Here is a 13,109-nt window from a genome sequence, read left to right as displayed (position 1 = left end):
GCCATAATATCATGAAACAATGACAGAGGTTTCATTAGCAAAACAATTAATAAAAGAGTGTATCTGTTGCAAAAATCAAAAGACAGATTTTCTTGGCAGGAAATTAGTGCCAAGTCAGTGACTCCTGAAGTCATTAGAGTACGGCCAGCAGCTCAGGATGCCGCGTTTTCTTTCGCTAAGGCATGTTTCTTGGGCAGTTTAACATTTTTTTCTCCTTAGAATTTAATGTTGTCAAAGCTCTCAATATTTCACTCCAAATTTTTAAGAGAAAATCTTCACAAAATTAACAATACAGATCTTCAAGTAATTAGGACTACTTCAGTGCTGCCTGAAAAGAATACCATGTACGGATTAGTTGTTTTTTTTTTTTTTTCCTTTCACTCTTTGAATTAAATTCAGTGAAAGTTTTAAGGGAAAAAAAGTCAGTTACCTATCCATTCTCTCACATTTTAATCAAACAATTTTCGCAATTACATAGAAAAACACATTTTAAACATTGCTATAAAGAACTCTCCTGGAACTGCTCACTGATTTAAGACATGGGAAGATCATGATAGGCCGCATATCTTCCAGTCACGTGATGGTAAATCTGTGAGGAAAATCAGAGTTTGGCTGATTAATAATTATCATGCGTCATACATATCAAGTAATAATTATACTATTAAATAATAATAACTGTAATTCATGTTTCATTATAAAGCCCCATATTATTTTGCATTTCAGCAGATTCTCCATTCAACCAGCTTCAGGTGGAAGTTTGCTTGGACGAAAGCAGAAGTTTGGGTGCAATGAGGTAAATCAGATGAGTTGTTTTCTCTAGTTCTCATAGCCCAACAGGGAATTTTTCATTTCTTTCTCAAAAACACACTTGTCGATCTGTCACAAGGACAATGGATTACTACACACCTGTCTCTCAATGTCCGAAAGCAGCGTACTGGCGCCTATTCGAAAGAGTTCTGGCGTCAGCCATTCATCGCCCAGCTCTTCCTTCACGAGAGAGAGCCAAGCAAGGGAATCCTTGGCATTGCGGATGCCTCCTGCTGGTTTAAAGCCTACCTACAAGGGAAGGTGGGAAAGAGAACAAGGTTTATTATCACTGGAAAGCTTTAAAAAATGGTATTGCAGGGGCGCCTGGGGGGCTTAGTTGGTTGAGCTTCCGACTCTTGGTTTCGGCTAAGGTAATGATCTCAGGGTTCCGGGATCCATACCCTCGTCAGGCTCCACACTCAGCATAGAGTCTGCAGGACTCTCCCTGTGCTCCTCCCCCTACTCATGCACACTCTTACTTTCACTCCCTATCAAAACTGAATAAAATCCTTAACAACAAAAAAATGGTACTGCATTAATACAGGATCTCAATTCTCTCTCTCTCTTTTCAAAGATTTTATTTATTTAGTCGACAGAGAGAGAGACACAGCAAGAGGGGGAACACAAGCAGGGGGAGTGGGAGAGGGAAAAGCAGGTTTCCTGCGGAGCAGGGAGCCCGATGCGGGGCTCAATCCCAAGACCCTGGGATCATGACCTGAGCCAAAGGCAGATGCTTAATAAGTGGGTCACCCAGGCACCCCAAGTCTCCCTTTTTTTAAAGTCTATTTCACTTCACCCAGCACAAGAGCTTAGATCACTGACTCATGCCCATTCACACTACAAAATGACTTTTCCAAAATTAATGGAAAGAATGTCACGGCTTCTAAGGAGACACTAGTGAGCGTTAATAACCCTCATTAACATTGCACTTATTGGAAAGTCATAAACTTCAACCATCTAGACTATAGCTGTGAACTGGGGATAAACAAGAGAGATGTCAATAAATAAGGAAAACAGAGATCACAAAAGCCCATTCATCCTAGATTTCTACAAGTAAGCCTGTCTAGTCACCTCTCAGCCCTTCATCCCGAGATACAAAAGACACACTCAGGTACTGAAAACAAGAGAAGAGAATCACGGAGACCACACGAACCAAACTGGCAGCCATCAGGAAGGAGAGTTGACAGTTATTTTCACCAACTTCAGTGTAGGGACTTTTTTCTAAGTCGTAAGTGGAAAGAGTTCTATGAAGCAGCCAGAGCAGTCAAATAAGCACAGTAGAAAAAGACAGTGTAGGAGCTCTTCACAGTTCAGTAGTCTTTGAAGGTGAACATAAAACAGCATGACTCAGCCAATACCTGATGTTTACAAATGAGGTCCCTGAGTCCATTAGAAATGGATAAATGTGTTCTATAAACAGTAAAACCTGCTAATCTGGATTTACTTGTCTCAAGAACTTGAATCCAGTAGAGGAGAGAATCTATAGACAGGAACAATCGAGAAAACACTGCACAGCCCAAGAACTAAAACTCAGGCATTTGAACCCTGAGAGCCATTGATTCAATAGGGAGCCCCAACATGGGGTTAAAGCTCAAAGAATGCTAAACGAGAGAGACAATAAATGAATCGTTCCATACATGCTTGAAAACTTAGGGTTAACCTGGACGCCGCCATTTTCCCCACGACACCACACCCAGTCAATCAACGGTCAAGTCCTCCCAATCTTCCCACCTTAATTTCTGTATGTCGCCCCACCCCCCACACACTTCCTTCATCCTCTCACTTCTGCTGGTTTAGTTTAGACCCTCATTAGTTCTCACTAACATCGGTCAGTCTCTCGTTTGGTCTCCCTGCCTCAGTCACTCATTGCCACACAGCTAAGCAGCAGCCATCCACTGATCCTAACCCTATCTGCCTATTACCCAGGAGCCCAGGAGGCTCTGAAAGACTGCAGGGACATGGGGTGAATACAGGAGATACATAGGATGAGACTAGTGTGACTAGGCCCCCAAAATCAATTAGCTGGTATTAGCATACATGTTAATCATAAGCGCATTTCTGTCAATTAGGCTGTGCTGCATGTAGATTTTTCCATACAGTTCAGTTGTGTCAGCAAGTCTGTTTGGCAACATTTCTAAAGAGAGGTTCTAGCATAAGTTTATCCTTTTTTTTTTTTTAAGGGAGAGAATATGGAAAACATAAATCTGCAATGAAATCAGTTATGAAATATTAAACCTCTGCTGCTCAGAGTGACACTAATCATGGTCTGGAAGACGGCCCATCACATTTTAAAACACCCCTTAAATCAATGATGTAGAAAGTTTACAGTGTAAGGGCTGCCCAGGCAACTTGTCAACAACCTGAGAGGATGCTCCTGATTTGCAGATACATACACAGGTCCTCACTGTGTGAAATCAAACGTGACACAAATGAATGGGATTTTACTTGCATCTGTCTGTTTTCCTAATAAAACTGGGATGAACTTTGTTTATTACCTGAGGAAAAGGCCCATACAATTAAAAACAAGCACTGAGAGGCAGCAAAGAGTCCCTTCTTACTACACTCTGGCCTAGAACATGGAGCACTGAAAACTTTTATTGAAATTCTTTGCTTGTTGTCATGAGCTCTCTTGGGAAGGGCCTTGTTCATTTTGCATCCTTGTTAACAGAGGGTAACATGGCACACAGTTAACTACTCAGAACATGTTTGTTGAGAACACAGCAGGACTGTGTCTCCAATGGTGAGTTTTAACCCTGACTACAGAGCTTCCGAAACATACAGATGCCTGAGGATTACTTCTCCTCTGGAAGTGCGAGGGATGAGGGGCCCAGGCATCAATAAACATAAAAAGCTTCACATTTATTTCGTTGTACTTTCGCAGAAAATAAGAACCACCGGTCTAAATGAATGGTGGTGGTCTCAGCTGAGGGGACCCAAGATAGAGTCTCTTTTTTAACGACTAAACTTTTTTTACTTGGGTCAGTGCAGAAAGGCTAACCGAAAGAAGAGATTACTCAAATGGAGTCAACTGTCATATGTAAGGTCACAGTAGCTATCTTTCCTATTTGTGCTTTTTTAAGACAGGAAGTTTTTCTGAAGGAGAAAATTCTGGAAGGAGTTCACTTCCTCTCAAACCCAGCACATTCTAAAAACGGTCTCCAGTTCCAAAATGAACCTAAGATACAGTCACATATGAAGTCATCACTTCTAGTTGGCAAAGGATTAAAGGTCTTTTTCGGGTTTCCATTTGGCAGAAATCCAGAGATTGGTTTTAAAAGATGCCTTCTGAGGAAGGGCACTCTCATTAAACAAAACAAAACAAAACAAAAACAAAAAGAAAAGAAAACCCAACTACCTTTCTCACCAGTGATGTTTAAAAAAAAAAAAATCCTTTGAGATAATTTGCAGCTAAACAAGCAACTTGAAGTGAAAAGGAAAATCCAAACTCATTTAAAAAAAAAACCTCATATGCATTTTTCTTTTTAACTTCATATGTTTCAAAAAATATGTATTACTTTTCGAAAAGCTGACAAAAGCTAGCACATACCCTCCTCAGCTTAACAGTCTTCCAAAGAGCACATCCAACTGCCATAAAACGCAAAAATGGATATTTAATTCAAGAGCTATATAACGTCTAGCTACCTTTTCCCTGCTGTTTCACAGCATTTCATTATTTTGTTTAATAAGTTCATCTCCTCGAGAATTTTCTCTTCACCTCATATTATTAAAAGTAATAAGTTTTTCTGGACCGGGGGTTTCCCAACAGAAAAACCAATTTATGTGTGTCCTTCAATAATGACAGGAAAAGATTATTTCCCATTATATTGCATACTTTTCATATCACCACCACAGCTTATCATTCAATAAATGTTACTCTGCAATTCTTTCCATTCCTCAAGGAAGTTTAATTTCTGCATTAACCTGTTTTCGCTGGCCAACGCCTTACCAGAAAGCCTCTGTGTTGTAGCAGAATTAGTTCGTTAAAGAACCCATTTAGGCATCTCTTGTCAGTGATAAAATTGTCTTCAGTTAATAAAAGCACATAAAGTGAGTTTACATCTTGATCACACATACTTACTCCCACACTCACACTCACTCTCTGTTAATCGCACATTTTTCTCCATGAATGTGTTCTTTTGTAATGAAAGGTAAATTAAACATTTATCTTCATAAAGGTAACTCATTCACACCTTCTGCATATAAAGACAGTTTTTGTGGCTGTAACTAGTATTATAAATAACATTCTCTTTACTCTAAAGAAAGATTTGCTGGCAATAATATACCTTGTTTCCAGTTTTCCAGAAGAAATCTCTAATGGCCCGTAGCATTACTATCGCTACCGGGAAAGTGGCATTTACTGTTTCTTTTCCAGTAGAGGTCTTAATAAAATCTGATCCTAAAACAAAAGGGAAAAAGAAAAAAAAACCCTCCATGTTAATTAAAAACTTATTTTTACACTTTTTAGTCAGTGAAAGAAATGAGCTATGTAATTTTTTTTTTCCTGAGGAGCATAACTTTATTTTTTGTTAGTTATTTGAAAAAGGAAAAACAAAACCTCTCTTTGAAATAATTCTGTCCATACTTCCCACCCTCCACCCCCAATTACTAGAAAATGAATGAAATTAAGTACCAATTGGGTTCTCACAGATTCTTGGGGCCCCTGCCTCCGTATTTCCACATCATCAATGAAAATCAAGGTGGTTTATTTAATGCATAACTGAGATGAACAGAACAATGTTATGCTATGTGCTTAATATCATATATCACGGCACTTTACTGTAAAACTGCAGTGCTCACGCATTTTCCCCTCATTTTCTTGTGCTTGATGGGAAGTAAGAGTCCAGCTGTGACAACACCAGAAGAATGATTTGTACTGCACTGTTCCTTAAGGAAAGCACTGTCTTCCAATGAGATTAGGAGTTTCACGAAAGATGTCATGCTATTTCATAACCTACAAACACCTTAAACAACTTTCTGTCTCTTGTTTCTCACAGGTGTCCTAAACCTGTTGATGTAGTTTAACAGAATAGCACAAGGAGACAAAGAAATGATTATAACCGTGTGCTATACTCTGTTCTAGGTGCTTAACAAGTAATAACTCAGCCACTCCTCACAACAACTGTATAAGGTAAGTACTAATACCCCATTTTAAAAGATGAAATGGAGACACAGAGAGGTTAAATAACTTGCTTGGGGTAACAGTTAAGTGAGGGAGGTAGAATTCTAACCAAAGTAATACAGCTGAACCAACAGGCTATAGTGTCTCCAAGAAACTTACCTAGCGTGACAAAGTCAGGTAGCCAAACAGAGATTCCATCTTCCATGTGGTTACCTACCCCTAAAACGTTCAAAATGCAGACCACAGAGCACAGTATGGGCACCACCGGGCTACCTGCTAAAATGCAGACTGTTGGGTCCTATACTAGTCCACTGAATCAGAATCTGAATATAAACAAGGTTCCCAAGCGAGTCCTGTGCAATTTCACAGCCCTAGCCCACCGACTCTGTGGGGCCATAGCTAAGGCTGACCTCTGAGACTCTCCCCAGGTCCATCAAAGAAGTGGTCAATAGAAGTGGGGGAAAGACGTGGCTAAAACTTTCCCCATTAGTTTCAAATAGGAAAAATACTTCTACAGCTATTCTGTGGATGGAAAGATTCAAATCAACCTACCTTTAAGTAAATACACTGTGTGTAAGGCACAGTGGAAAATAAAACAACAAATAAGCCAACCCTTGACCTCAAAAGCATACATTCTAGGTGCAGATGGAGAAGGAACATAAATCCTGAGTAACCACTTGAAGAGCTAGAAGTCAGAAGATCTGGTTTCATCTCCCAAACTTTCATGTCTATAAAATTCATCTGAAAATTCTTAGTTGCTTCATAGCTTTAATTCCTACAGGGAATTAAAAGCTACAATCTATGTGAAAGCACTTTGAAAACTCTCAAGCATTCATAAATATAAATGGATTGAGGACCTAGGTAGGGTTTCAATCTGTAAATACATGAGAGAAATTAGGATTTATGAAAGCAAGTCATCAGAAGCCTTTGGAGGAGGGACGTCTGCAGGCCCACTGAAGAATTGGAGATGTTATCTGTCTCGCATACATTCATCTACCAAACATCCACTGAGTGCTTACTATGTCCTAGACTGTTGTCAATACTGAGAAGAGACCACTAAACAAAATAATAAAGCTCCCACCCTTGTAAGCTGATTTTCTAGAAGAGAAAGACAATGAGCAAATATATAATAAATGTCAGACGGAGAGTTATGAAAAAAAGCAATGCAATGAGTTAGAGAGTGATGGAGTTGGGGAAAGGTAGCTATAGTTAAACAGTTACCAAAAAGGCATCTCTCAAGACTGAAATTCAAATAGAGACTGAATGAAAGGCATCTATGAAAAGAACCACAAGCAGGGAAATGCCAAGTACAAAAGCCCTGAAGTAGGCATGTGCTAAACTGATTGATGAATGAGTGAATGAATGAGACCACAGAAGCAGGGCCTGATCCCCACAGCACCAGAAATAAGACAATCAATGGGATGAGAGCAAAGCCTCCAAACAGATCTTAAGAGGGAGGGGAACATCCCCAAAGAATTCACAATGAGACCAAGATGTGCTTTCCTAAGGTGTAATACTGTCTTCTGAATCATTAGAAAACTTTTGGGTACAACACCAGCTATCATCTAAATTCTTCCACGCATCTTAGAAAAGAAGATTATTACAAGACCAAGGCTACATTTGGAGGCCCAAGAAAAAGGTATGGTCACTTAAAAAACCACACAATTTAAAGTTAACCAAAAAAGCCAAACTCCTTTGAAAAGAGTCCAGAGTTAGGGTAAGGGAGGAGACTCTCCTAACATATTTGGGAGGAGCAAAGAGAACTCCTATCATGAGAGCAACAAGAGCCCAGGTATAGTAACAACAGCCTGCACATCATGTGTTTGTCCCCCTTTCTTACTGTATTTTAAGAACATTTGAGGGCAGGTTCTTTCTAGGAACCAGGTATCTTTCTAGGAACTATGTATCCCCAGAGCATGACATACGTTCAAGGCTCAATACATGAATTTTGGATGGATGGATGCATGGATGGATGGATGGATGGATGGATGGATGGATCAAGTTGGTTGATAGATGGATGGCCACAGCTACCAAGAAAAAGCAAACTACAATATTTCCCATCTTTAACTGACTAATGAGAAAGGGAAGGCAGTTTTGAGTTTTATTCCAGTTCAGGTAACAAAACTGGACAGGTGGCTCAGAAGAATATATCATTTTACTTATTTTTAAATAAACTGTAAATTTTGGAGCAGATGTAAAGCTACAGAAACATCAAGCTAGTACAGTTTCCACATGCCCTACACCCAGTTTCCCCTATTATTAACAACATTTGTACATTTGTTACGATTAATGAGCCAAGATAGATATATTACTATTAACCCAAATTCATACTTTATTTAGATTTCCTTAGTTTTACTTAGAAGCCAATTGCACCCAGGATACTCTGATATGTACATTTATAATACTGCCATGGGTTCCTCTTAGTTGTGTCAGTTTCTTGGACTTGCCTTACTTTTATGACCTTAACAGTTTGAGGAGTACCGGTCAAGTATTTTGTAAAAGCTCCCTCAGTTGGGACTTGTCTGACATTTCTCTCATGATTAAACTGGGGTTTTGGGTTTCTGGGGAGGAAGACCATAGAGGGAAAGTGCCATTCTCACCATATCACATCAAGTGTACCTTCCATCAACATGATCTACCACTAGTGATATTGACTGTACACACCTGGGAGGTCGTGTTTGCTGGGTTTCTCTATTGCAAGGTCATTCTCTTTTCCCTACTTCCCATACTGTCTGCCTTGGGAAGAAGCCCTTATGTGTATCCCACACTTAAGGAATAAGGAATTATAATTTACCACCTTTAGGGGGAATAACATCATAAATTATGTGGGCTTTTTTTGCATGAGAGATTTGTCTCCTCTCATTTGCTTATTTACAATTATTTATATCAGTACAGACTCAGAGATATTTATTTTATACTTGGCTTTATAATCCATTATTACTTTATTTCATCGCTCAAATGGTTCTAGCTTTGACCACTGGGGGCTCTCTCAGTTCCTTCCTATATCCCTTTGACACACCTCCATCACGTAGAATTTTCGCTTTTTAAAGCACTTCCTTTGGTATTGCCAAATGCTCCAGGTTTATCTTTTATGCTTTCTGCTCTAGTCCTAGAATAAGCCATTTCTCTAAGGAGCCCTAGTTCCTCTTCTTAGAGGATGGTATTAGAACCCAAAATCTTGGTGCTAGGTGTACTCACTGCTACTGTGGGGTCTTATTTCCAGCTCTCTCTGCTGCCTAGCAAGGAAATCTACGTACGTACACTAAACCATTTATACACACACATCTTTTAATAATTCCACATTTAGCAATCTATATTTGTATATATTAAACACGCATAATACTGATGACTCCAACTCTAACCCGTTACCGCATGGATCATTCCAGCCCCCTCCCCCTTCTTTACCTGTAAACTTCTACTTCAACAGTGAGAAACCAAACACTGACATCTTTACCTGTAAACTTCTACTTCAACAGTGAGAAACCAAACACTGACATCTGTCACTCATTTCATTGTTCACATTCAGTCTCCACACATAGCGCTCTCAGAACTGTTACCTACACCATGGGAAACAACTTTATCAACGCCTATACAGTGCTCATGTGCATTTTCCTGTATCTTTAGCTTTACAGCCCACAGTCGCTTACAGATTTTTTTTTTTTTGAGAGAGAGTGGGGGGAGCAAGAGCAAGGTGAGGAGCAGAGGAGAGGGAGAAGCAGACTCCCCGCTGAGTAGGGAGCCTGACTCGGGGATCAATCCCCAGACCCTGGGATCATGACCTCAGTCGAAGGCAGACGCTTAACCGACTGAGCCACCCAGGGACCCAGCTGACCCTCATTTATAATGTTATTCAGGTCAGCACCTTTCTTCCTACCTCCTTCAGGGAGGCCGTTTCATATATTTTTAATACAGTTAAAGATTCTTTGCTCACAGTCCACATTCTATCTTGGAATCCCCTGATCATGTAAATGATTTTTTATTTGCATACATTAAAGTTCAGTCTTCATGGAGGTTCTAGTAGTTCGACAAACATATAGAGTAGCATATGCATCATTACAGGCTTGCACAGAACACTCCCCACGCTAAAAATCCCCCATGTGCCACATTTGTATCTTCCCCCACTGTGCCAACAACCACTGATCACTTTACGATGGCAACCATTTTGCCTTTTCCAGAATGTCATGTGTAGGAATCATCCAGCCTTTTAGGCTGCCTCTTCACTTAGCAATATGCATATAAGGTTTAATACTCATGTCTTTTCATGCCTTGACAGTTCATTTCTTTTTATTGATAAATAATATTCCATTGTATGGATGTACCCTAATTTGTTTAACTATTCACCTATTAAGGGATATCTTGGTTGCTTCAGTTTGGGGCAATTACGAATAAAGATGGTACAAACACTCATAGGCAGGATTTTGTGTGGACATAAATTTTCAAATCAGTTGGGCACATACTGAGAGGGGAAAATGCTAGAATATATGATAAAACCATATTTTGCTTTGAAAGAAACTACCAGATTATCTTCCAAAGATTCTGCATTCCCAACAGCAGGAATGAGAGTTCCTGATGCTCTATATCCTCACTAGCAATTGGTGTTATCAGTTTTTGGATTTTATCCAATCTAATTGGTGGACATATAGATTACGCACATATTTTTGTTGGCTCATACCCAAATAATCAATTTATGGATTGCTGTTATGAATGATAGTAGTTCTGAATTTCAAATTCCCATGGTTTACACTGCTAGTAGATGGAAAGGCAAGAGACTTTCTATATTAATATTGTATCATGCAACCTTGGTAAACTCACTCAGTAGTTTTCAAGAGCCTGTTGGTCTGGGGGGTAGATTTTTTGCTCTGTGAACAAAGACAGTTTTATATGGTTCCTCCTGTATTAATTTCTTGGGGTGCTTGTAACAAACTGTAATAAACTTGGTATCTTAAAGCAACGGCAATTTATTTTCTAACAGTTCTGTAGGGCAGAACTCCAAAATCAAGTTGTCAGCAGGGATGCACATCTTGTGGAGGCTCGAGGGAGAAATCTGTTCCCTAAGTCGCCCAGCTTCTTAGGGCTGCCAGCGTTCCTTAGCTGCATCACTCAGACCTCTGCCTCCATCTTCACATCGCCTTCTCTTCTGGGCAGAAACTGTCTCTTCCTCTGCCTCTCTCTGATAATAACGTTTGGGATGGCATTTAGGTCCCACTTGGATAATCCAGAATAATCACTTCATCTCAAAGAGCCTTCATTTAATCACACCTGCAAAGACCCTTTTTCCCAAATGAGGTAATAGTCACAGGTTTGCAGGGGAGGGGGGGTTAGGACGTGGTCATATCTCTGGGACCCATTATTGGCCTGCCCCACCTCCCAATCCGTACTTCTCTAATTTCCTTCTTCTGTCTTCTTGCACTAGCTAGTACTCTCCAGTACAGTGTCAAATAGGAACATTCTTGGTGTATTCTTAGGGCAACTTTCTGGGAATGGTGTCTAGTTTCCCAGAGTGTGTTAGTTAAATGTTGTTTGTAGATGTTCTTTCTAGTATTCCTAGTCTTCTGAGAGCTTTTATTATAAATGCATGTTAAAATCTGTCAAATGACTCATCTGTGTAATTTGATATGACCATATGATTTTCCCCCTGTAATGTACTAATATGGTGGATTACATTACACCGAACCAGTCTTGCATACCTGGAGTATATCCCCCTTGGTCATCGGATACAATTCTTTTTATCCATTGTTGAGCTCATTTTGCTAATATGTTGCTCAGGATTTTTTTTTTTTTTGCATTTATGTTCATAAGTAATACTGATCTATAGTTTTCCTTTCTTGCAATATCTTTATGTGGCTTTGGTATTGGGGTAATGATGGCCTCACAAAGTGAGTACTCTCTCTTCTTCAATTTTCTGAAAGAGATGGAGAATTGGTAATATTTCATCCTTAAATATTTGGTAGAATTCATCAGTGATACCATCTTTGGCCAGTGCTTTCCTTAATTTCCTTTTAATTTTTCAATAATTTAATAAATTATTAAATAAATACTAAAGAAAATTATTTTATAATATTCTGGAATTAAAATATAGTTTTATAACAGGTTATAACATAGTTTATGTAAATAAATACATGCTTGTATATTTATTATTATATATAATATTTACAAACTAAATAAAATTAAAATAATTTCTTTAATAGATATGGGCTCATGTGGACCATTTCTCCTTGCAGATATTAATCCAACTTGAAAATCAATAATCAGTTTAAATGTTAGTGGTCTAAATCCACTAGTTAAAATCATAGATTAACAAAAAACAAGGCCCTTCTATATGTTGTTTATGAGAAATCCACTTTAAAAATAAAGATTTAGAAGATTAAAAATAAAGGGATGGAAAAAGATACATTAATCAAAGTAAAGCAGAGTACCCATATTAATTTTGGACAAAGCAGACTTCAGAAAAAGGAATATTATCAGGGATAAAAAAGGGTCTTACATTATGATAAAGGGGTCATTTCTCCAAGGAGACACAATAATCCTAAACATGTAGGCAACTAATAATAGAGAATCAAAATATGTGAGGCAAAATTTAATAGAACTGAAAAACAGACAAATCTATCACCATAGCTAGAGACTTCAAAACCCCTCTCTCAGCAATTGATAAACAGGGAGAACATGGGCGCCTGGGTGGCTCAGTGGGTTAAGCCGCTGCCTTCGGCTCAGGTCATGATCTCGGGGTCCTGGGATCAAGTCCCGCATTGGGCTCTCTGCTCGTCAGGGAGCCTGCTTCCCTCTCACTCTCTCTCTCTGCCTGCCACTCTGTCTACTTGTGATCTCTCTGTCAAATAAATAAATAAAATCTTAAAAAACAAACAAACCAAAACAAAACAAAAAAAACAGGGAGAACATGAGCAAAGGTATATTTAACTTTAACAGAATTATCAGTTATCAAGATCAAACTGGTATTTATACAAAGTTTTAAAAGCAAAAAACAACACCAAACTACATATTTTCAAGTTCACGGAGGACATTCATCAAGATAGGGCTCTTTGTCTTATTTTTCTTTCTTAATATTTATACTTTTTCTGCTTTCCCTGGATTTAACTGAACATTTTATATGGTTTCATTTTATCTCCTCTCAGCATATCAATTATACTTTCTTCTTTATATTTTCTTTACTGGTTGCCCTAGTGTT

General features: G+C 38.8%; 1 protein-coding gene across 1 annotated transcript in view; it reads right to left on the bottom strand.

The window, feature by feature from the left end:
- Positions 1-374: 374 nt before the first annotated feature.
- The window catches only part of DERA (deoxyribose-phosphate aldolase), a 113,358-nt gene continuing 100,623 nt past the window's right edge, over positions 375-13,109 (bottom strand). The window contains exons 7-9 of the mRNA XM_032855080.1: positions 5,091-5,203; positions 907-1,056; positions 375-589 (exon numbers count right to left, since the gene is read on the bottom strand). Coding sequence (XP_032710971.1) covers positions 533-589; positions 907-1,056; positions 5,091-5,203 — 320 coding nt within the window. The 3' untranslated portion in view covers positions 375-532. The remainder of the gene's footprint in view (positions 590-906; positions 1,057-5,090; positions 5,204-13,109) is intronic.

This window comes from Lontra canadensis, unplaced genomic scaffold, assembly GCF_010015895.1.
Source record: "Lontra canadensis isolate GAN:19392208 unplaced genomic scaffold, GSC_riverotter_1.0 scaffold9, whole genome shotgun sequence".
NCBI classification, from domain to species: domain Eukaryota; kingdom Metazoa; phylum Chordata; class Mammalia; order Carnivora; family Mustelidae; genus Lontra; species Lontra canadensis.
Note: the sequence above shows the minus strand (reverse complement) of the source record. Positions and strands in the feature narration are given on the sequence as shown.